The sequence below is a fragment of the Ictidomys tridecemlineatus genome, chromosome 8 (assembly GCF_052094955.1).
Source record: "Ictidomys tridecemlineatus isolate mIctTri1 chromosome 8, mIctTri1.hap1, whole genome shotgun sequence".
NCBI classification, from domain to species: domain Eukaryota; kingdom Metazoa; phylum Chordata; class Mammalia; order Rodentia; family Sciuridae; genus Ictidomys; species Ictidomys tridecemlineatus.
Genome location: NC_135484.1, coordinates 99,608,571 through 99,632,390, shown reverse-complemented (window position 1 = coordinate 99,632,390; position 23,820 = coordinate 99,608,571). Strand labels below are relative to the sequence as shown.

The 23,820-nt window shown below is 38.6% G+C and overlaps 1 protein-coding gene across 2 annotated transcripts; it reads right to left on the bottom strand.

The window, feature by feature from the left end:
* Nucleotides 1-490: 490 nt before the first annotated feature.
* LOC101967911 (glutathione S-transferase alpha-3-like) lies at nucleotides 491-23,484 on the bottom strand. 2 transcript variants are annotated; one of them, XM_078019893.1, is made up of 6 exons: nucleotides 23,328-23,484; nucleotides 12,676-12,783; nucleotides 6,755-6,887; nucleotides 4,772-4,913; nucleotides 1,562-1,693; nucleotides 491-634 (listed from the first exon to the last, which is right to left on the bottom strand). In XM_078019893.1, exons 3-6 carry the CDS (start codon nucleotides 6,874-6,876, stop codon nucleotides 515-517), a joined length of 516 nt encoding a protein of 171 aa, XP_077876019.1. In that variant the 5' UTR covers nucleotides 6,877-6,887; nucleotides 12,676-12,783; nucleotides 23,328-23,484; the 3' UTR covers nucleotides 491-514. The 2 variants fall into 2 exon arrangements, with proteins under 2 accessions (XP_077876019.1, XP_077876020.1); XM_078019894.1 differs by lacking the exon at nucleotides 12,676-12,783 and having other exon boundaries at nucleotides 23,328-23,479.
* Between the last annotated feature and the right edge of the window lie 336 nt (nucleotides 23,485-23,820).

The following is a 23,820-nucleotide window of genomic DNA, read 5'->3' as shown; positions in this document are numbered from 1 at the left end:
AGGGCAGAAACTGTATCTTGCTTATTCATCATTATTTACTAGCTCCCAGAATATAGAATGTTCTGTATTAGATATAAATATGCAGGATGTATAATTGGACAGAAAGATTGGTAACCTGAAGGAAAATTATTCTTTACAAAATTTGTTGATTTAGGTGAGAAAGGAAACAAAACACAAAAAAGAAAGACCATTTTTGCATATCAGAATATGGTTTGAAAATTTCTACATAACTTTCTTTGACATAGTATATGACAAATGTTATATGACAATTTTTGGATATATGCTCTTTTGATTTAAATTCAAGGAGATATCCTAGGAGGTGATCAGGATTTCAGACTTCATCAAAACCAAATAGATTGGATTGCAAAGAATTCTGCATAGCTCATTTCTAACTGAATTAGTACATTAACTTTGGAAAGCCTTTTTAGATTCACAATAATCAGTATCAACATTTAGGCAAAACGTTTCATTGTTACAAAAATGTAGAATATTGATTTTGAATGTCCAGCTTTATTTAACCAAAACTCTTCTTTAATTCTTCAACAAATTTCTCATCTTCAAAGGGCTTCCTCTGGCTGCCAGGCTGCAGAAACTTCTTCACTGTGGGCAGGTTGCTGACTCTGGTTCTCAGGGCCTGCAATGTACAAGTACACAATCTCAGAGTGGAGACCAAACCAACACCCATTAACACAACCAGGAAGTCTGCACCCCTCCTTGATAGAGACCAACTGAATTCCCTCCATCAGCACAACATGCTGTCTGGGAAATAGACAACCAATGAGAAAAAAGATAAGAGCTAAAAAATAAAGCTCCAATGACAATTTCCCCATTTTAAAACTGTATATAGTTCCAGCTATCTTCTTTTCTGCCTTACACTTTAATCCTATAGATTCATTCCTGCTGTATGAAATAAGGAAAAACACTGTGCCTGCTACATGTAGTTACAGAGAAGCACTCAAACGGGTGAGATGACAATATAGGAAAACTGAGTTAGAAATGATGATAGAAATAGACCAGCAAATGCAGGTGGCAGCCACTACAAATTATCACACTGAGAGATAAAGATGGGAGTTGTTGAGGATGGGGATAGGAGAGGTAGGTTTGCAGAGAGAAATATGACATCTGAGGGTAAGTACTCGAACTGAGGGAAGAAAAGATGGAAGGAGACTTGCTTGGATAGACTCAGTGTGCAAAGGTAAGGGCATATATGGGATAATAGGGATTCCAGAGAAATCATGATCAGAACCCAAATGGAATAGGGGGCTGTAAAGAGAAAGCTAGACCCTTGTTTTTTCTCATTATAGAAGGCAAAATTTAGCATCCACCTCACATTTCCTTGCTAACAAGATGCTTTCCATTATTCAGAACCAGGGCTAAAAAATCTTTTTTAGGGGTCAGGTGAGAGAGAGAGAGAGGAGAGAGAGAAAGAGAGAGAAAGAGAGAGAGAGAGAGAGAGAAAAGCCTGGGATGACTAGAAGTCAGAACACCACCAGCCCCAGTGTTTAGATGTTAGATTCCTGATGGGAGGTGTGGGCCTCTGTGAGGACTTGAGAGAGAGCACCTTAAGTAGAGGGAAGTTGGCCAGAACAGTGGAGTCCAGCTCTTCTGTGTGGTAGAGAAGTTCAGTGAGGAGAATGTCAGCCTTGCTCAGCCTGTTGCCAACCAGGTAGTCTTCTCCGTGGCTCTTTAACACCTGCAGAATGGGAGGAGTCAGGTCATGAACCCACATAGCCAGACTGGGGCCCCAGCTTGTCCCTGAGCCTGTCAACCCAACTCTTCCCAGCTGCTGCCTCCTTGTTGAGAGCCACAGCCAAAGGGGCCCCAGCAAACTTCCAGCTGCCAGCAAACTTCCAGCTGCTGGCTGATGATTGGCTCACAGCGGCCCCAGCAACATCTAGCTGATTGGCTCCTCTGAGGTGATGTTCATTGGGCTGTTTCCCTGCCCTTCAGACTGCCAGCTGATGATTGGCTCACAGTGGCCCCAGTAACATCTAGCTGATTGGCTCCTCTGCGGTGATGTTCATTGGGCTGTTTCCCTGCCCTTTGGACTGCCAGCTGATGATTGGCTCACAGGGGCCCCAGCAACATCTAGCTGATTGGCTCCTCCACGGAGCTGCTCATTAGGGGACTTCTTTGGCTCCGCCCTCGCAACCCAGCCAATCGGCCTCAAGAGCAGGAGGATTGTGGGAGGTTGAGAGGCTGGTGTGGGGGTGAGAGGTGTGTGGAAGCCAGTGGTGGCAGTTGGGCTCTGAGGGTTTTTTTCCTGAGTTGTTTTGTTTGGTGTTTGTATTTCTAAAAATAAAGTTAGTTTCTTTTGACCGGTGGCTCCTGAATTGTGCCCAGACAGACTGCGGCACCTCCTGGGAAGGTATAGAGCTGCAGATCTTTCTCCAGGCCCTAACTCATGAGGGAGAGTGAAAAGTGGGACTCTGCTCACTCCTCTGTTAAAGCCCAGGGGACCTTCATTTTCATCCCCACATCCCTGGATGGCTCACACCTCCCACCCTGACCTTTGTCTTCCTCACACACCAAGGGCTGCACCATGTTTCTCTCTGTTCCACACTCTACCAGGGTGCAGCCATGAAATTTGAGGATGTTCCTTTCCCTTTGTTCTATATGTAATATTCCATGGGCAACTGTTCTATCTACATGACGACACCTTTCACGTATGAGCACATCATCTCAGTGTTTCCATTTCTCCTCTTGTCTACTTTCCTAATGTCCTGGTGATATCTCTGGAATCTAATTACATTTCAGTTTGTCATCTGTCTTTTGACATTGGATCTAACCCTTATACTATGGCATAATCTGTATGTGGAATTATGTAAGGATGAACTGAACTGATGTCCAGAACTTGTTTTGAAATGCATGAAAAATGGGGTTTTATTTGTGGAGAAAGATATAGAGAAATGAATACATATGAAAAAGGTAACATCTAGAGTGTAAATTTTGCTGTCTCTGTGGAGTTTAATGAATCTTTGTCTTCTTGAACTTTCTTTCAACGTTTCTGGATATCTAAAAGTTTCACAAAAATTTTCTGGGTAATATATGATATTTGTTAAAATATCATAGTAATATTTAGATCATGATGAATTAAGAGAAGAAAAAATAACACATGGCACTACTAATGAAAGATAATGTTTTGTCAAACATGCTATCAGATTATGTGTACATAAAGAAGTACAAATCATTGCTTGGTATAACAATAAAACAGAAGATGAAATTCATAATGTAATTTGCACTATTCATTTATGTTCAAGGGAGTCTTAAGTTTCATGTATGGATGACTGGAAAACTTGTCATCAGGTGATGTGCCCTGAACCATCAGTTCTACAGGGCCAGGAGGGTGAATTTGAGGATTTAATCATACCTAAATTCTTACCTCCTTGCCTGAGATCTACATGCAAGAATTTATTTAACATTCACTGAATGAAGGAATGACAGAATGGTATAATACTCTGCAAGTGGGAATTGAGTAGTTAGTTTTTGTTTATAAGTTTACTGTATCAGTTATGGTCAATTTTGTTTTATAATTTTTGTCACATGATTTCAAGTAATTTTTATTTTGAAATAGTATCCCTTTATGTTCAAAGAACATTCTTAGTAAGATAGGTATATAATGGGGAACCCGATTTCCTACCTTTTGTGCAACTTTCCTCAAAAATCTAAATGCCATGTCCCTCAATTATAAGAACATTTTCTCTTACATCTTCCCTTCATCTTCTCTTCCTCTCCATCCCTCTGTCACCATCCCTGTGTGGATACTTCTTATCCATCCCTGAAACACTACAGTCCCCTCCTAATGGGCAGCTGGTCTCATGTCTCCTTACACACAGCAACAGAAGATTTCCTGATGTGTTGCTTTTATCATGTTGCTCTTGAGTCAGAAGACTGTGGTGCTTTGCATGATCTAGTCCAACTCCCAATGTGCTCAGATCTTCCCACAGCCCAAGTGCTGATTATGACCATGATATTCTGTCACATAAAAATTTCTAGATTGGATTACAGTAAAACAAAACTTTTTGAAAAATTTAACTTTGTTAAGACTAGTACAATGGCTGTTCATAGTCTGTGTGTGCACAATGCCTCGAATGGAAGGGTACTAAAACAGCATGAAAGAAGTCCTTCTGGAAGTGAAGGCCAATGCCTAAGGAATCCTAGCCTCTGTTTTTCTCCTGCATCTGTTATGGAATGAATATTGGTGGTCCCCCAAATTCATACGTTGTGATCCCAACTCAATATGATACTTTTAGCAGCTGGTGACTTTGGAATGTAATTAGATCCTATAGAAAGAGCTCTCAAGAATGGCGCTAGTGTTTTTATAATGGGATCTTGAGAGCTCCCTTGACCCAGCTGCCATGTGAGGACACAGCCAGAAGTCAGCCATTCATGAACAAAGAAGCAGAGCTTGCCAGATACCAGTCCTTCAGGGCTTTGATCTGGTACTTCTCAGCCTCTAGAACTATGAGAAATAAACATTTTTCTTTTTCCTTTTTGGGGGTTTTGTTGTTGTTGTTTGTTTGTTTTGAGATAAATTCTCATTATGTTGGTCAAACTGAACTCTAACTCAGGATGCCCCAGCTTCAGCCTCCCAAGGAGATGGAACTACAGCCACGTACCTTCATGCCAGGAAAGGTCTGTTGCATAAACCAATACTCACCATCTATATGGTGCCGTTCACATGGCAGTTCGAAGTGCTAAGACCACCTGTTAGGATTAAGACAACCTCTAAACTCTTAGTGGCCTCAGAGAGAAAACAGCTTCCACTTACCTTTTCAAAGGCAGGAAAATAACAGTTTCTAGATTTCTCTTTGATCTGAGTAAGGCTTCCATCTTTGTCCCCAGGTGGAAGGAAAGGGTAATAAAGAATTATTTCATTCAAATCTGCCACACCTTCTGAATAAATATCAATTCTGAAAACAAAACACAATAAAGCACTCTGTCAAATGACTCTTGCCCCATATTTTATACTTTAAAAGCCTTAGAGAATACAGCATCATGTGGTAGCAAAGTAATTCACCTCCAGTGGACACCTTCCATAAGCCAGTTACTTATAGATTAACATTTGCTTCTTAGAGCAACCTAAGGGCAGACATATATCTAAAATATCTGTTATACATATGGAGAAAAATAGCACCATTGAGTTCTCAGGGACAGTCTTGAGAGAACTTACTGTCTGTAACTACTGGTGGTACAAACAGGGATTCTTCCTCTGTTGTGGTGTGCTCTGCAAAACTTAATGTGATTCCAGTAGCTAAAACCCTGTCTCCTAGGTCAGCTCAAGACAGTCCCTGACCCAGCCTTTCAGACAAGTCCCTCCCCTTCTCTCATCTTATACAGCCCAGGCTCATTTTCATGTGCAATGTCAGGAGTTCTTTCAATTATTTCCCATAAATCACGTTCCCTAACTCTTTCCATGTACTGTTGCCCAATGCTAATCATGTTTGCATTTCTTGGGATCCCACTCTAGACATTCACTGACTTGGTGCAATTCTTTATGTGGTTACAAAAAGTGCATAATATACGAGAGTTTTATTTCTTTTGTTTCAAATAGACTTTCCAAAAATTCTTTTTTAAACGGCTGCTTTGTTAATAAATATTCATGTCATAATTGTCACCCAATTAAAGTCTACTATTCAGTGATTTTTTTTAGTACATTCACAGAATTCTGCAAATATCAACACTCTCCAGTTCCAGAACATTTTTACCATGTTGGATGGATTACAAAAAAAAAAAAAAAAAATGTATACCACTTCTTCCACCAGCTCTAGAAACTACTAATCTACTTTCTGTCCCTGTGGATATGAGTGTTCTACACATTCATACTAAAGAAACCATATAATATGTGGCCTCTTGGGTCTGATTTCTTTTATGTGACATAATGTTGTCAGTGTTCATCCATTTTGCCATATGCATCATACTTCATCTCTTTGCACAGAAAATACTATTCCATGGTATAACTGAAGAATCTTCCTTCATCTATTCATCTGTTGCACCTTTAGTTTATTTCCACTTTTTTGATATTTTAAACAATGTACCTATGAACATATGTATAGAAATACTACTCAGTATTTTTATTACTCTTGGGTATATCCCTAGTACTGGAATTGCTGGGGTATTGGTAACTCTTACTTTTTGAGGAACTTTCCACAGATTTATACAAGATTTTATTTTCAGTAAAGCAGTTCCAGCCCAGGAGGGAGGAGACCTAAACCCCAGTGCTCAATCAGTGGGCTTCTTCAAGTCTACATGAAAAGCTTTAGGTCACCCTCATATCTTGACACCAGACTCCACCAACCCTCATCAAGCTGACCCGTCTGTAGAAGAAGAGGGTAGCTTAGGTTCCTACCTGTCTGTCTTGTACTTTCTGGAAATGGAAAATTAGGTGCTTCAGATCCTTCCTTCTCAGGCCTTCAAGTCTAGACACTCAAACTCTTCCCCTGTCCCAAGCTATTGCATAGTTTAACCTCTAAAGCTAAGCAAATGGAATCAGGACTCCACCATCTTCCTGAATTCATAGTTCCTCAGGATTTGCAAGCTTCCATGAACCGCGCCCTCTCTACATGACACTGCCCTGAATTCACTTCATGCTTACTCTTTCTGCATCTCCACAACACTCTCCCACACTGACCTCAGTGTTTATGCCCAGGGTCAGCCTGGTGCTCGTCAGGATCCCCCTGCCTTGGTTTTTCTCACTCAAGGAAGGACCTAAATGCTTCTTGTGTTATCTGAAAAAATAGAAAATATACCGTACAGGGCTCTCTCCTTTATGTCCTTCCCATAGAGGTTGTATTTGGCAGCAATGTAGTTGAGAATGGCTCTGGTCTGCACCAGCTTCATCCCATCGATCTCCACCATGGGCACCTGCTGGAACATCAAACTCCCATCTTGTGGAAGGAGAAAACAAACAGAATGAGATGTCTATGGGTCAGACGTGTTCACAATGTATAACAGTTGTGAAAATGAAGATGCAAAAGGGAAAAATTATTGCTTGGTAAATTTTCAAGTAAGATACTATTTTATTTTTAGCTTTTTTTTCTTTTTTATTCTTTTCCATCTTCTTACTTTTAGCCTATTATTCCATTGATGTTTTAATTTCCCATCCATCTAGACACATTTGAATATTTGTGTGTTTAGCTCATCTTCATGGATATTTTAGGAAGAAAATGGGGAACCAATGATAGGGCAGAAGCCATTTCCATTCAACATAGGAATTTTCACAGTCTCATGGTATTCATGACATCAAGGACAGTTCAGAGAGATTTCTATGTGGGCCTCTCTGTGTGCTTTTCCAAAGACAGCATTGGACAGTGGGTGCAGGCTGGACCTTGTGTTCCTCACCCCACAGCTGGCAGAAAGGAAGAGCCCTTTCCCTCCCCACTCCTTCACCTGGACTTCCATATTCAGCACAGTCACATTATCAATTCTGCAGTGCACTTTGGTAGTCACCTTGTCAAACCCCTTAAAGAAAAGATCTGAAGATTGATTGCTGGAGCCATTTCTGCTCCTGTCATCTAATGAGTGCCCCTGTGCATGCTTGGATGGGAAGGGAGGTGTGGGATCCTGAGCTGCTTGAAGGTCAGTCATGGAGCAGAAAGCATAACAAAGAAAGGAGAGGGATTTACAGGACCCTGGGATAGTTCCTTAGCAAGTATTCACATAATGGGTCTCACCCTTTTTAACACTGAGATTTGTCAGATCTTATATTTTTACCACTCTCTGCCTCTCCACTACCAACACTACCATCCTTAGATACACATAAGGATTGCATAGTGTTTAAATCTTCTCCTAGGAACCCTCTTAAGAGGCATTTAGATATTTGTTCTTACTTTTTATTAACTTTTTCATGTCTTCTTGAGTTTTCCCTAAGTTTTTTTTCAAACTGGAAAGCAAACCAGTAAATGAATCTTTGTTAGTGCATTCCATAGCAACACGTGCTTTTCAACTTGGATGGCTTCTTTCTGTACATAATATGAAGGGGGAAAGATTTTTTAGCTTGGTAGCTGATGATGACATTTGTAATTTGCATTAGATTCATCAAAAAAATGCACAGAAAAGAAAAAAGAAAAAGAGAAATGCAATCCATCACAAAAATAATTGTTCTCGTAGCTCACTTCGCCTCCATTCTATGTCTATGCATAGGTCATGATTTGGGAGGAATCTCATTGGAGGGAGGACAACTGAGAATCTTTTCTTGTTGTGGAGTTGCAATATCTCAGGAAACTTGTCTCTAAGATCAGAACTGGGTTAGGTGCATCTGTAGCTCTTGAGATATGCCATAGACCCATAATCATTTAACATTCTGCCACAATCAAGTCTCCACTGTAACTAATATCACCACAGTCCCAGGATTCCTGCCATTGGTGAAACAAGTTCTAGTTTTTATTTATTTATTTATGATGATGGGGATTCAACCTAGGACCTTGTACATATGAGGCAAGCACACTACCAATTAAGCTATATCCCTAGTCCCATGGGTTCTAGTTTTTATACAACTTTTACTCTTAAAGCTAGAATTGCTTCTTCTGGAAAATGTGGGGCATGTTACTGTTCCCAATTTTAGGAAACAATTGGAGTCCCCAAACTCATATTTTTTTCTCTAAAAATTTTAGTTTTTGATATGATTGTGTGGGTTGAGTGTCACTTCTTTAAAGTCCTTGCATCTTGGCCTTGGACAATTTACTGAATTTCCTTATGCTTCAGTACTCTAATCTGTAAAATGGTTTTACTTATTTATTTTCAATAAACTGGGTTTATTTATGATGCCTATGTTTTGGTTGATTTATGGAGTAAATCACTAAGGCCTGCAAATGACTAAAAAATGTACCAGGTGTCTACTAAGTTCTTAATAAATATAAGTCATCATTTGCATTTTGAAAGACAGCTGGCTATTTCACCATATCCTCCTTTAAAAAAACTTTTAGCTATACTAATACAGATGACCATGTACTTTAAGCCTTATGTTAAGTCACTCAGATTAGATTGGCAGCCATTAAGAAGGGATGTTTCTAGTTGATCAGAAGCTCCAAGTGGTGGCCTGTGTGTAATACAAATATGACAATCAGTTTTTTAAATACAGTGAAATTAACTTACTAGGCAGAATCTTTCAACCTAAAGTCCATGGAAGACTGGATTTTGATGTTAACATGACTTAGTTCCAGCTGTGGCTCTGTCTCATATTAGCTGTGTGACCTAGGGATAATCGCTTCACATTTCTAAGTCTCATGTGGCTCATCTGTAAAATTATGTTGGAGCATTGTCTTAAACAGAATATTTCAGTGTTTTCAAAACACATGATACAAGTCTGATCCACATAAACCAAATAATAAAGAGCACTGATGTTTACAGTGGCTAATGTACTTTAATGGAATTCTTGATAGTGAAAAGTCCAAATATTGGGGTTTTCTAGAATGCTTTTTGGAATAGTTTCTTGTGGATCTATATGATCATATAGGATCATATCACAGAGACAATGAGGAGGTGTGGGATAGCAGTTTACCAAGCATCCAGTTCATAGAAAACATAGAGGTGATGGGTGGTCATGGCAGGTGGCCAAGGTGAGTGGGGTGGACAAGTGTGATACTGACTGTGAGGCTGACAGGGATGGATGGGGCAGTAATGATCAACTTCTGGGCACAGTTAGCCCAAGAGACCTGAGTAAGGGTCTCCAGCCAGCCCTTGCCCACTACTACCCTCTTCAGTCAGCTGGGATAGAGAAGAGGAAGCTGTTGGCATCACCCCTTTCTCCTCTCCTGTACTGAGCTCCTCCTCCCCAGAGGATTGGAAAGTATCTCTGAGACTAAAAGGTAGCACCTGGAAGATGGTGAAACCAGAGGGCTTCTTTACAGAAAGAAACAACCAGGATGATAAGCAGTTTTTATTTCTTGTGTCCTTGTTTCTCCAAGAAATTGAGAAAAGGATAAGGTTAAAGTCCATATGTTCTTAGAAGAATGGAGAAAATATCATCCCGAGACTTTGGTAAACCCATTGCTGTGAAGTTGAAGTTCCTCTAAAGGGACATAACTGCACTCTGAAACCCTTGTTTTCTGCTGCCACCTGAATACAAGGTTTCCTGAGTTTGTCCAGGACTTTCTCACCAGGAAAACCCTTGTTCATTACCTCTTCCTCTACTCTGGACTAAATACCATCTTCTCAGTGTTGCCTCTAGAGGACAGCACTCAGCTGAGTCACAGAGAAACCTACTGGATCCTGCTTAAATACTAGCAAAAATGGTCTTTTAATCCTGCAAGATGCTTGATCTTGTCCCTTTAGATACTTAGGTTGCCCAAGGGCAGGCCTTGTCTGTTGCATTCATTTTATGTCCCCAGGACCTCACACAGGACCTGGTTCTTTAAGTGCTCCACAAAATTATTGCTGAATTAATATGTCCTATGGTTAGCTGGCAGTTTGTTACTGTCTCCTGCCCCATCCTTCATGTGTGGTATGTATTTTCACTTTAAATGCATTCCTTTTTCTGAGATTGTACATTTAAATTCTATTATTATGAAAATTTCTGATATGTACAAAATAAAAAGAATGTAACATTGCTCCTTATATACTTCAACAATGATCAGTTCAAGCCAACAGCTTTTCATCTATTCACCCACCTGCTCTCCTTCTATGAAATAATTTGAAAAAAATCCAAACTACCATGTACAGTCAAGTACCACATAACAATGTTTTGTTCAAACATGGACTGCTTATACAAAGGTAGTGCAATACAATGATAAAAGAACTGAAAATTTTCTGTCACTCAGTGAATGCACAGCTGAAGAAGGGCAAGATAATAGAAACTATGGAAGAAAAAAATTCACAGGGAAGTTTTGAGGCCTCAACAAACTCCTTTGAAATTTGAAAAGAACTCCCAACATGGGAAAGTTTTCATTAATAGAGAATGATTTTCATGATGTACTCTTTCAAATAAATCTGTATGATGGGAAAAAGAAGTCAACCATGCAAAGCACCATGGATATATTTCTGCACAGTGATACCTCCTCAGGATGAACATCAGACAGGTCCTTAGTGGCTAGTCACTTTGATCATAGGAGGTGACAGAACCATGTATGTTACTGTCCTGAAACCTTCAATGGGACAAGATATGGGAGTAGAAGACCATGATATTGATCATCCTGAACCTTTGTAATGTGTGCATATGTCTTAGTTTTTAACACACAAAAAAATTTAAGTTAATATAAAATATTAAAGTTTAAAAGAAAAAAGATTATAAAGATACAAAGAAAATATTTATAGCTGTACAATATGTTTGTGTTTTCAAGAATCAATAAATAGGATGGAATCAAACTAAAAAATTTCTTCTCAGAAAAGAAACAATCTGTGAGGTGAATAGAGAGCCTACATCCTGGGAGCAAATTTTTACCCTTCACACATCAGATAGAGCACTAATCTCTGGGGTTTAAAAGAACTCAAAAAGCTGAACACCAAAAACCACAAATAACCCAATCAATAAATGGGCCAAAGAACTGAACGAACACTTCTCAGAAGATGATATACAATCAGTCAATACATATATGGAAAAAATGTTCATCATCGGTAGCAAGTAGAGAAATGCAAATCAAAACTACTCTAAGATTTCATCTCACTCCAGGTGGAATGGCAGATATTATGAATACAAAAAACAATAAGTGTTGGAGAGGATGCAGGGAAATAGGTACACTCATACACTAATGGTGGGACTGCAAATTGGTTCAGCCAATATGAAAAGCAGTATGGAGACTCCTTGGAAAATTGGGAATAAAACCATCACTTGACCCAGCTATCCCACTCCTTGGTCTATACCCAAAGGACTTAAAAACAGCATACTACAGGGACACAGCTACATTAATGTTTATAGCAGCACAGTTCACAATAGCTAAATTGTGGAACCAATTTATGGTTTATCAATAGATGAATGGATATATACATAATGGAATATTACTCAGCAGTAAAAGAGAATAAAATCATGCTATTTGCAGGTAAATGGATGGAATTGGAGAAGATAATGCTAAGTGAAGTTAGCCAGTCCCCAAAAAACAAATGCCAAATGTTTTCTCTGATATAAGGAGGCTGATTCATAGGGGGATAGGAAGGGAGAACATGGGAGGAATAGACAAACTCTAGATAGGGCAGAGGGGTGGGAGGGGAAGGGAGAGGGCATGGGTTAGAAATGATGGTGGAATGTTATGGTCATCATTATCCAAAGTACATGTATGAAGACATGAATTGGTGTGAATATGCTTTGAATACAACCAGAGATATGAAATATTGTGCTCTATATGTGTAATAAGGATTGTAATACATTCCACTGTCACATATATAATTTTTAAAAATTAATAATAAATAATAATTTAGCATCATCAAATAATGAATATTTATGGTTCTAGTTTTGAATAAATTCCATAAATTGTGTTTTACAATTTAAAAAAAAGTCAAAAAAGTTCCACAAATTGTGATATGTTTATTAAATTATTTTTAATGTTTATGCTCTTTGATGAGAAAGAAGATGTATTAACTATTTATTAGATCAAGCCCGCGAATCTCTTAATAAAATTGGCAATTTTTATTTAAGGCACTATTCCTGATAGTTCATTCAGTAAGAAACATACGTATCTTAGGCGAGAAAATCATCTGATAAAAAAAATTTAGGTACAAATTAATATGGCCTAATTCAGAACCTACCTTTACTCCAGCTGCAGCCAAGAGCCACCAGATGGACTCCATCCTGCCCCTCGAATTGAACTAGTAAAACACAGGCATGGCCATCACAATTGCTGTGTCTTGGTTTCTCTAAACACGAATGAATGAAATCATGATATCAGAAATGTACTTTAATATACTTTCAGAATAGCAGAACAGCACCAGCTATACTGAAGAAGGACCTGCCTTCTTTGTGGCAGGGTTGGAGAAGTTCTTGGAATGTATTACTAGGTCCAATGGGTTACTGGTCCAGCTGCCAACCTCAGATGGCACCAAACCAGTCTCATTTCCCCATTGGTTAAAATGTGACTGTTCTTGACAGCCTCAAAGATCACAGTGGATACCAATAATGCCTGAATGTAAGTTAGTGGGCGGAGAAAGAACTGGAGAACTAAGACTGAATGAAAAATGAAATTTATCAAATTATGCTATGTCTAGGTATGAATATACCATAATGAATTTCATATATAAATAAATACCCAATTATAATATACAAATTAAAATAACAATAGCAACAATGGAAGAGCAGAGTAGAGTAGGTCAGGAGTAGCAGAGGGAAAGGGAAGGTACTGGGGAATGAGATTGATCAAATTAGTTAATGTGCATGTACAATTATGGAACAATTAATCCCACTGTTAGATATAACTATGATGTACCAATAAAATTATTGAAAACCTCCTAATTATATCAGCCCAATACTAATCTCTTTGGATATTGTATTATTAATATTCACAATAGCTTCAGGCATCAGTCTGTATTATCTTCACTTTTCAGTTAATGAAACTGAACATCATGAAAGTGAAATGCAATGTCCAGTCACACCAAAGTCACCAGGGGACATGATAAATCACAACATGAAACAAGAACAAGGAGGGTCTAGAATCACACAGGTGAAGGCCTTGAGAACTTTTGAAGGCTCTGAAATCAGAGGACAGCAAGGACCAAGAGGATCAAAGTCACTGTTCAGTCCTTTGGCTGTTAGGCTGCATTGCATCAAAAGTAGAAATTAAGCTGTAAGATTTGTTCACTCGTAGCTCCCAGTTCCTTCCACAGGCAGAGGTTGCTGATTCCTTGCTTCTTTGGAATTCCATGCTCTACTCTATAGCTTATATTTTGTCCTGTGATCCAGCAAAAGGGATGGTGCTGCATTCACTTGACTGTAAATGGAGTGGAGTTAACATCCATTTAGTGCCAGCCATGTATTAGGATTCCATAAATTTATTTACAGTTTAACCTAAAAGGAGTAAATCCCCAGGGGACTTCATGGAATATGATCATTTTACAGTTGGAGATAGTGTTGTTTCTAGAGGAATTTGTCCAAATGAAGTGATGGACCAGGAGTTCAAACTCACCTCTGTTCGAAACCAAAATCTAGGCTTGATTTTCTGTTACTGATTTTCAAAATATGCACTGTAATCTTCTGTGCATCATGAAATTCATTAATTTTGCAAATGAAATAGAAAGGAACAGCAAATATCAGGGTGCAGAAAGGGTAATTAATGTTTGGAGAGGGTTTCACTTCAGTTATGTGTATGGAGTGTGCATAGGAGTATGCGCATGTGTGTGCTCAGATGGCCATTGTAACTGGTACCAGACACATTGATGGCATTATTGAAGGACCTTCGATGGCCCTCGATATGTCTCAGGCTACACAGAACATGGGGCACAGTGTAGAATCAGAGAATGAAAACCAGTGGTTCTAGGAACTGAGGTGACTTTACTATCATGAATGTGAATACAATCACATAAGACTCACTGAAAACAGGAGTCCTAATGAGAGGAGTTCAAGGAGTTCAGGGAAAAAATTCTGTCTTCTTGCAAAGTTTTGTCATTGAATTTAATGCAAAAATATACTTGTCTTTACCATTAGATGTACTTATGAAAATTATGTGTGATTGAATTTTAGGCATCAAAATGTTTTCAATTCCACATTTTAAAATGTGGCACACAGACAAAAAACTAACCTTTATGAAGTATAAAATCATTTAGAAACACCTATTTAACTCTCAATCTGTTAGGAAGTCCATTGTATGTATGAGGAAAGTGGAGAAGGCTTGTTCGGCACAAGGAAAGGGAGAGTGAAGTTCAAATTATGTAATATGCATGTACAATTATGTGTGTTGAGCTGCTCAGGAGCTGAGTTCACAGGACCACATGATCCTCATCCTCACACTGTGCTCCCTCAGCTGTTGTCTGGATCCTGTTACACAGGGTGATGAGTTTTATCTTACATAAGGCTCTATCATGATGCTTTTTCTTCTAAGTGACTTTCTCCAGCTTCTGAATGTGAGGCTTCCAAAGGCCAGGCCAAGACTGGGACAGAGGTCCCCATGAAGCTTTGCTGGGTGGACAGAAAATAGAACCACTGGATGCTTTGCCGGGATCCCACCCAAGTTTCTCACTCATAGTCAATATCTAGTTGTGACTGTCCCCTCCATGATTGTTAGGCAAGAGATAGACATGAACAGTGGGTCAGGACTTTAGGAAAATACCCAATACAGAGCAAAATGGTTCATCATAGCTCTGACTTGGTGGAGCTCCAAGGTCTGACAAGACAGCTATTTTAGGACCCTTGCCTGGTCTCAGCTCTATAAACTATTCATCCTACAAATGGAGGAAGATAGATGAATTCAAGGGCCAAAAAACAAAGGGCGAGGATATGTTTGCTCAGAAGGGCTTAACTGTTAAGATGTTTTCAACAAGACCCTACACAAACAACATACAGCAGAGATTTCCAGGCTGAGGAAAGCAGGATGATTAAGACTGGAGCCCCCTGACCTTAAATCTTGTAAAACTAGACCCAATTAAGACCTTTCAGTCAGGCCAAGATAACCAAGAGTTGCCCTTAGGTTGTTAGCTAATGTAGTCTGTTGATCCAGAGGCCAGAGGCAATACCTGGGTGGGGCCTTTTAACAATCTCCCTCCCACCCCGATAAAAGCTGAGACACAAAGAAGTATGTTGTTACTTTCCCCTCACTCTCCCTTAAGGCTGCTTCTCCCCTTTTCTTTCTCTTTGAATAAACTTAGCTATACTTTCACTAAGTCTTGGGTCTTGCTTGAAACCCTCTGATGTGAAAACACAGAGTTATGAACACAGTATATTCTCTCTGATAGGATCTTATCTCGGGCCTCTTCTATCCTCTGTTTCCACAACCACCTGGGGATAACTCCTGGATTCCCAATGCAGAGGAGCATATTGAAGGTAAAGAGGGATGGCTACTCTCCTGCTCACACACTTGAGTGATGGGCTGTTTGAACTCCTCTGGTTCCACCAGGGCTTCTCCACTCCAGCTTGGAACTCTCCCCTTCCTTTATGCTTATCTCAGGACTTTTACATATATTCCCAGCCAGAGTCCTGTAGCCACCTGAAGACAGGAAGCAGAGGGAGCAAGGAGACATAGAATTCATGAACAGCTTTTCAGGGACTTCATGGGAAGAGAAAAAAATGGTAAAATGTGCCAGGCGCAATAGTTTATGCCAGTAATCCCAGGACCTTGGGAGGCTGAGGCAGTTCAAAGCCAGCCTCAGCAACAGTGAGGCGCTAAGCAACTCAGTGAGACCCTCTCTCTAAATAAAATACAAAATAGGGCTGAGGATGAGGCTCAGTGGTTGAGTGCTTCTGAGTTTAATCCGTGGAAATCCCCACCCACATTGGTAAAATAGTCTCTTGCTTTCCCTTGACAACCGTAAAAATGAGTAAATTAAAGACTAGAATAAGGATATTTGCCTCATTAAGATAAATGGTCTTGTTTTGAAAGAAATATAATCTATGACAATTCTAGTAGTCGGTTAAAGAGTTATGTCTCTGGGATGGTGTCCATTTCCTAAAATATAGAAGGGTGGTTTACAGAGAAATCACTACTTCCCTCTTAGCATAGGTAACTTAGTGTAGATTGTTTAATTTCTAACTGTTAATTTTCTTTTCTGAAAATACATAGAGTTACAGCGAACTTGGAGGACTTTTCAGAAATTGCATTGAAATAATGTGCATACACTTGTAATTAGGCACTGAGTACATGGTTGCTCGCTGTTTCTTCAGTTCCTGGGCACTCATCTGTGTGCACCTGGACTCATTGGGTAGCCCATAAATCCTTTCTCTTTCCATCCATTCTTCTTACCAACTGACCATCCACCCATCATGTACTATCCATCTATCTCTATCTCTGTTTTGTCCAGAGAATTCTGGAGCAGTTTCTGTGTACCAAGCAATGGCTACAGGGAGCAAGGTCTGACTTGGTCTCTGCCAGGAAAGGGTTTAAATCTAGTCAGGGACACAGCATTATAGACACCTGACAGATCAGAATGACTCTGGAAGTGACTTCACTTTAAGGGTCTCTGGGAATTCCAAACCAGGATCTGAGACCAGGTAGCCAGATTATCAAAGAAAAGGAAATGGGTAGAGAGTACTTCCCCATCAAGCAGTTGCTAACATCTCCAGGGAGGGGAAGAATCACACTCTCCAACACAAGGAACTGCCCCCCTGGGCAGCTTTGTTCCTGCCTTTTGGTCATGTAGGCATGATAGGAAGAGGAGAATGAGGAAAGGATTTTAAAAAAAACCAGACATTTATAAAAATGCAAGACATTCCATTCCCAGGGTACCAGCTTTGGGTCCCCAGTTTCTCTCTGGAGGGAATCTCTCTCCCCTTGCCTCCCTTCTCTCTTCTGTGTCTTAAACAAAAATTACATTCTACTCTTGCCTTAGCATTTCTAGGGTGTTTAATCATCAACACTGGGGGAATGAAGACCTGATCCTGATTTCCAGTTCTGGTATCAGAACCATGATCCTGCTCACCAGGTAAGTCAGCACAAGAGGAGAATCCTGCCAGCCTCAGAGAACTGAGGACCCTGCCCTTTTACCCAAACAAGCTGCAGAGTACCAGGGTAGCCTCTCTTTCTCCAGACTGAATGGATTTTACACCCCAGGTGTCTGTTTCCTACACTGTAAACCAGGATCACAGCTCATCCTTCTCCAAACCCTCTCTCTGCAGCACCTCGCAACACACTTTTCTTCCTTGTCATTTCAGTATCTTCCCCCAGAGGTGCTGCACTATGTCCTGTGATTCTGGTAGACCCTGGTTTCTCTGACACCTGGATTTTCAAACACTCTCCCTGAAACTCAGTCTCTCCTTTATAGAAATGTTCCTTCTTCTCAATATTAACATTCATGCAGATCATTGCTGGCTTTTAAATTCTAATTCTAAAGACTCATGCATTCCAGTTAAGTGTTCCTGTGCTTTTAAGAACTAGTTACATGCTCCAGTGTTTGGGGGGTCTTTGCACATAGACTTCTGAGTGTTATCGCCTGGCAAATCATGTCTCCCAGTGATCCTCAGCTGGGGTGATACTGCTTCACCTGCACTGAGGATGGTGGGCAATGTCTGGAGAGGTTTCTAGGCATCAAGATCTACATAGTGGAGGAATAGGAAATGCTACAGCATCAGGTGGGGTGAGGCCAGGATGCCTCTGAATATCCTTCCATAAGCAGGACAGCCCCCCACACTCAGGCCAAATGAGTAGTCTTGTCAAGGTTAAGAAAATTTACCTTAGTCATTCTCCTGTTTTGCCATGAGATGGTGAACCCCAGAAAGGTAAGACTTGCCATCTGGTTAATTAGTAGCAAAGAGTGAAATAAAGTCTAGTTCCTCTGGTATTCAGACTACCTTTCTATATCATCATAAATATGAATTTTGATCTTCACAGGCTAAGTTGAATTACAGTAACACAATTCACAGTTGTGTGTTGACGACTTTTATAGAAAAAACAACTTTAGCATAAAGTTAGATTAGTAAATGGCCCTTTACTAATTTCTCACAAACATTTATTTATCCAGTATAGTAGTTTGTAGAAGTGTGTGTGTGCAAAATGTGATTAAAAAAAGATTTTTAAACAAGGCCTCTGACCTTGAGCTGGAGCTTCACAGAGATGCCTACATTTCTAGGATAAGAGAAGTTACCAATTGGTCTCATGGTAACAGCTGACAGAGGGGGAAAGAAAAGGGAGAAGAAGTTCCCCTTGAAGGATAAACTGCCTAGAGTAATGAAAGAAAAAGCTGCTTTTATGTGAACTTCTGCAGGCTGTGAACTTCTGAGCCCCTCATCTTACATGCTGGATATAAAATTCTGAAACTACCTATACTTGGGTTCAGGGGATTAATTGATTACAGCAAAAGCTATACCCTCTGAACCTGGCTGTGGCCAAGTAAAACTGTTTTCTGCTATCTTTGATGCCTTGCCTTATCTGCTGTCCCCTACAACATTAATACAACAGTAAAATCTCTAAGGCTTAGAAAAGGATTTCTTCTCTCTTTTTGACCATTCTGAAGCCATCTAGGTTTCTGTGTTATCTTTTTCTCTTTGTTACCAAAAATTTTCAGCAAAATCCATACCAATGAAATTATCTCCATAGTTAGTGTTTCTTACTGTGCAGAGGAAATCCCACTGAACTAGGAATGCTCATTCCCAGAAATCATGGCCAACAGGGGAGAAAAGATTTGGATTTTCAGAATGTGAGCAGGAAAGGTAGGCCTGGGTCAGAGCAACAGAGGATAGTCAACTCCCCAGAGGCATGTCTTGTGGTTTAGGCCATCTTGATGTGGTCCTTTTTCATTTAGTTGCAGTGAGTCAGTCCTTGATGAGGTGTTTCAGTAAACTGTAAACTATGGGGAAGGTATTCTTTGTTTTCCTGGAACACGCTATGAAAAAATTTTCTTACTAAAGAGCAATTATTACTGGATTTGTACTGAGGATTGAACCCAAGGCCATGAGCATGCTAAGCACATGCTCTACCTCTGAGTTACATCGCTATCCCAAATGCACTTTTTATCGACAATGTTGTTGAGCTCTTGACAATATATGAGAATTCCCCTTTTATTAAGAGTCCAGAGTTACAGGACAAAATGTATAGGGTTTTTGTCATGATTTCAAATGGAGAAAGATGGTTTCTCCCATGGAGATAGGCTTTAAACTGGACACAATTGTGGGAAGAGCGCTTGAGGTATGGCAGTGTAAGAGTCAATACATTTTACCAATTGAACATTTATATCATAAATGCTCTAGAATTGGTCAGATTCTATAGACATTGGTATGATTTTTTTCCAGCGAAATTGGGACTTTTATCACTGTGTAATCTCCTAATTTGGACTCATTATCATTTTAGAAGCACTTCCATAGCTGTAGCTCATCTATAAAGAAAGGCTTTTATCCAATGAGAGAACCTATGAATCAATACTAATAAACATGTTAATAGTGCAGTTATACAAATCTGACTCAAAGAATGAGTCATTTTAAAAATGGTTAAATACCATTTTAAAAAACCATTTTTCTATGTGATGTAACAACAAACAAGGTAGTTTATTTTTCTCAGCCTTCCAAAGGTCTTGTGGGATGTTTGAAGTTCTTTTGAGACCCAAAAGACTTAATTTTAGAATTTGATTTGGAGAATTTTATCATATATTAAGGGTTTAAAACACTTGATCAAAATAAGATCATAGGTTACTGTGAAATAATAGCTATTATTTAGTCACTGTGACTTATGAATCAGATTTAACAACCTATAAAGTGATCAAGACTTTCAAACAAATAGATTAGAAAAATGTAATTCTTCAAAGCAGACTCAGTTTTTCCTTTATCAGAACTTTAAAAAAGACAGCAAAAAAAAATTTTTTTTGACAAAACACAAAATCTGTGCTTTTTAGGTTAATTCTCAAAAAGTAAAGAAAAGCCTGTACTGTGATTGTTTCTCCTTAAGGAAAGCAGTTTAGATCACTTGGGAATCAAACTAGTTCCTGGAGCAGAGAAGTACATGACTTTTAGAAACAGTGAAAAGCACACAAAATGATCTGGTTACATGGAATAATCTGAATGCATTAAGAAAAGCAAAAAGCAAAGAATAAAGTTATTTTGGCTGTTAGCACAAACATTTTTAATATCAGGCCCTAACAGCAGAATCAGAACTGGGGAAAAATAATACACTTATAGGAGCCAATAAAAGAGTTGAGGGAGTCATGCTTACATGTGCATTGCAAAACAGGAAAAGCCAAAGTTCAAAAGATGGTTGAAAATTTTTTGAAAAGCAGATTTTAGAATTAAAAACCAAACTTCTTGCAATTTTTTTAAAACTAAGAACAGATCACTATTTCAAGAAAACCCTATTATTTTAAACATAGTGGACAAAATTTTGTTTTCAATATAGTATGTAGATGCCTAAGTTTTAGACAAATCTACAAAAAGTTTTCTTTTAATAGCCAACTTGGTCACATACAACTCTTCTTTAATAAGATTTGTCCTTTACAAACCTTTTATGACTTGCTTAAATCTTTAGTTTTATATTATACAAATATTTTTCGTTCTGGAACAATCCAGTCCTTCAACTTTCAGATAAAAATTTTATTCTATCATGCCAGGCATTGTGGCACATGCCTGTAATCCCAGCAACTTCAGAGTCTGAGGCAGGAAGATTGTGAGTTCCAAGCCAGCCTCAGCAAGCGAGGCACTAAGCAACTCAGTTAGACCCTGTCTCTAAATAAAATACAAAATAGGGCTGGGGATGTGGCTCAGTGGTCGAGAGCCACTGAGTTCAATCCCCAGTACCCACCCCCCACAAAAAAAAAAAAACATTTTTTTATTCTATCACAAAATTCTTTCTCATACAACAACAAAAAATTCTTTTTAAATTTCTATACCAAAAATATATCCTCATATTTATAACATCCTTTGTATTTTCCCCCACTACTTATTAGTTTCTTTTGGTCTTATTTTTATTCCTTTTATTAAATTTACTTAAAATCCTAAAAATTTCTGAATTTAGATAAACTTTGCCTTTTAAATAAAATATTTTGTCTTTTTATAGTTTTTTATTACACAACTTATTTTTTATATTCTTTGTACAGAGAACTGCATGTTCATTATACTTTTAAACTCTTAGTGAAAACTAGTGAGCACTGAGAGTAGTCCTATATCAACATTTACCATTTTATAATTTCTTAGAAAGATATGTTTTCTCAATTTCTTATGATGATTAATAGATTGTATATATTTAGGTTTTCTATACCAAGTAGAAAGAAGATGTCAAAATATATGTAGTTTTATAATTAGTAATTAATGTTTTTGTATTTTAACTTACTTGGTAATGACTTAGACATTTTATAAATATCTGTACAACAATATAACTTTAAGATTTTTAATTTACCAAAAGATTTTTGAAACTGTTTTTAGTAGATATCTATTATATAATTATTGTTTTGAAATAGTTGGTTTTTAAACTTTGATTCCATTCCTTTATATCATATATAATTTACTTAATTTTAATAATTGTGTTTGACTTCTTTATAAAGTTCGTAGTTGATACTTTATTTTTTTAAAGCAAAACTAAGCTAACCACTGAGCCATAACTACAGCCCTTTTTATTTTGAGAGAGGGTCTCACTCAGTTGCTTAGGGCCACACTAAGTTGCTGACACTGGCCTTGAATCCTGCTGCCTCAACCTCCCCAGGTGATTATAGGCATGCACCACCATGCCTGGCTTTAGCGAACCTTGTCTTAACCAAGGCCTCTGAGACATCAGATGCAGTATCCTTCCCAATCCCTCCTTCTCCCTATTTAGGTGGTGTCCCAAGCACCTATATGGCTCTCAGGGCAGCTATGAAACAGGGCCCATCTGGTCTGGGGCCTTTGATTTATACACTGGGTGCAGAACCTAGGACAGAAGACAGGCAGCTGTGAATGCTTGTTGGCTCTGACTCCTTCCTCAATGGCCAGCAGGCAGAACCCAGCCAGGGAGAATAGCCCACATTGGTTTAGCTTTGTGTTGTAGCTGGTGGCTTAGAAGTTTCAGATACATACATATGTCCCCAGGTTTTACCATGGCTACCTGCCTCCTTAGAATATGGAGGCTTAAAACTGAAGACAGCTCACAATAAGAAATGACCAAGGATTTTGGAGCCTAACAGCTAGCCCTTACAGCTTTAAACTCACTGCCAAGTCAAGCAAGCATCAGATATATAAAAGAAGCAACTGTTTTATGACCTTACATCTAGCAGAGACAATATAATCTGCCTGACTAGTAGAGCCAAGCAAAAAATGTCCATTATATTTAAATGCTGACAATTTTGAATATATTTTTATTTCATTTTACTATTTAAAATCTAGCTTTATTTATCAAAGATTTATTGACCCTTATGAACAAAAAGTGGTTTGGGTTAATTACTCTATATGGATTTTAAGAGGATAATTTTTGTTTCTTATAAGTGCTGAATTAATTTGCTTAAATTAACTAAAGTATAGTTTTTACAAATCAGTGGTAGAAAAAAGTCACACATTTATAAAATGTACATATATAGACACAAATGCATGGACAGAAATAGATTTTTTAGTTTTTGTCTGTGAAGCTCATAGCCATATCTAGGTTCTGTATTTTAAAATAGATAAGTTGGGGTTGGAAAATGAAACAAATTAAGGTTAAGAAAGAACTTTTAAAGACTTAATTTGCTCAAATTCTAAATAGTGAAAGTAGTGTCAAGGGAGTTTTTAGAAGCATATTTTAGTTTTTCTTTCATTTTGTTTTTGAGTATCTAGTACATTTTAGTTCAGTTGAGAAAGCAGGAAAAAAAAAAAAAAACCAAAACAAGTTACTTACCTTTCTTTCTTGAGCCAAAGGAATCTTCTGAGAAGAGGGATTTAGAGAATATCTATCTAATTTCCTGATGTTTATATTTGAAGGACAAGATAGGCAGCAGGCTGCCAGAAATAGAGAGAGAAAGAGCGAGAGGGAGGAGAGAGAGAGAGAGAGAGAGAGAGAGAGAGAGAGAGAGAGAGAGAGAGAGAGAGAGAGAAAAGAGGGAGGGAGAGAGGGGTAGAGGGAAAAACACAACAAGCAATGGAGGGCCCCAGTGTGGCAAGAGAGGTGTCACAGCATTTTTTTTTCTTTTTTTCTTTTTTTTATTGAGATGGTTGTTAGGTAATCTGAGAATTACTTTCCCTGAAGGAAGCCATAGTTGATTTTCTATTTAATTTATTTTTCTTTTTTTAAACTACCAGTTTATTTTATTTGGCTTTACTTTGCTTTTCCAAATGAAAGCACACATAGATCAATTTGGAGGTGTTAAAAGATCCCCAAATTGTTTCAAACC

Bases quoted from the DNA above. Each gene is read 5' to 3' on its own strand.
- LOC101967911 (XM_078019893.1), bottom strand. From the start codon at position 6,876: ATGTTCCAGCAGGTGCCCATGGTGGAGATCGATGGGATGAAGCTGGTG. The intron at 4,914-6,754 runs GTACGGTATATT...TTTTGTTTTCAG, and splicing joins GACATAAAGGAGAGAGCCCT to AATTGATATTTATTCAGAAG. The intron at 1,694-4,771 runs GTAAGTGGAAGC...CCCATTCTGCAG, and splicing joins ATTTTCCTGCCTTTGAAAAG to GTGTTAAAGAGCCACGGAGA.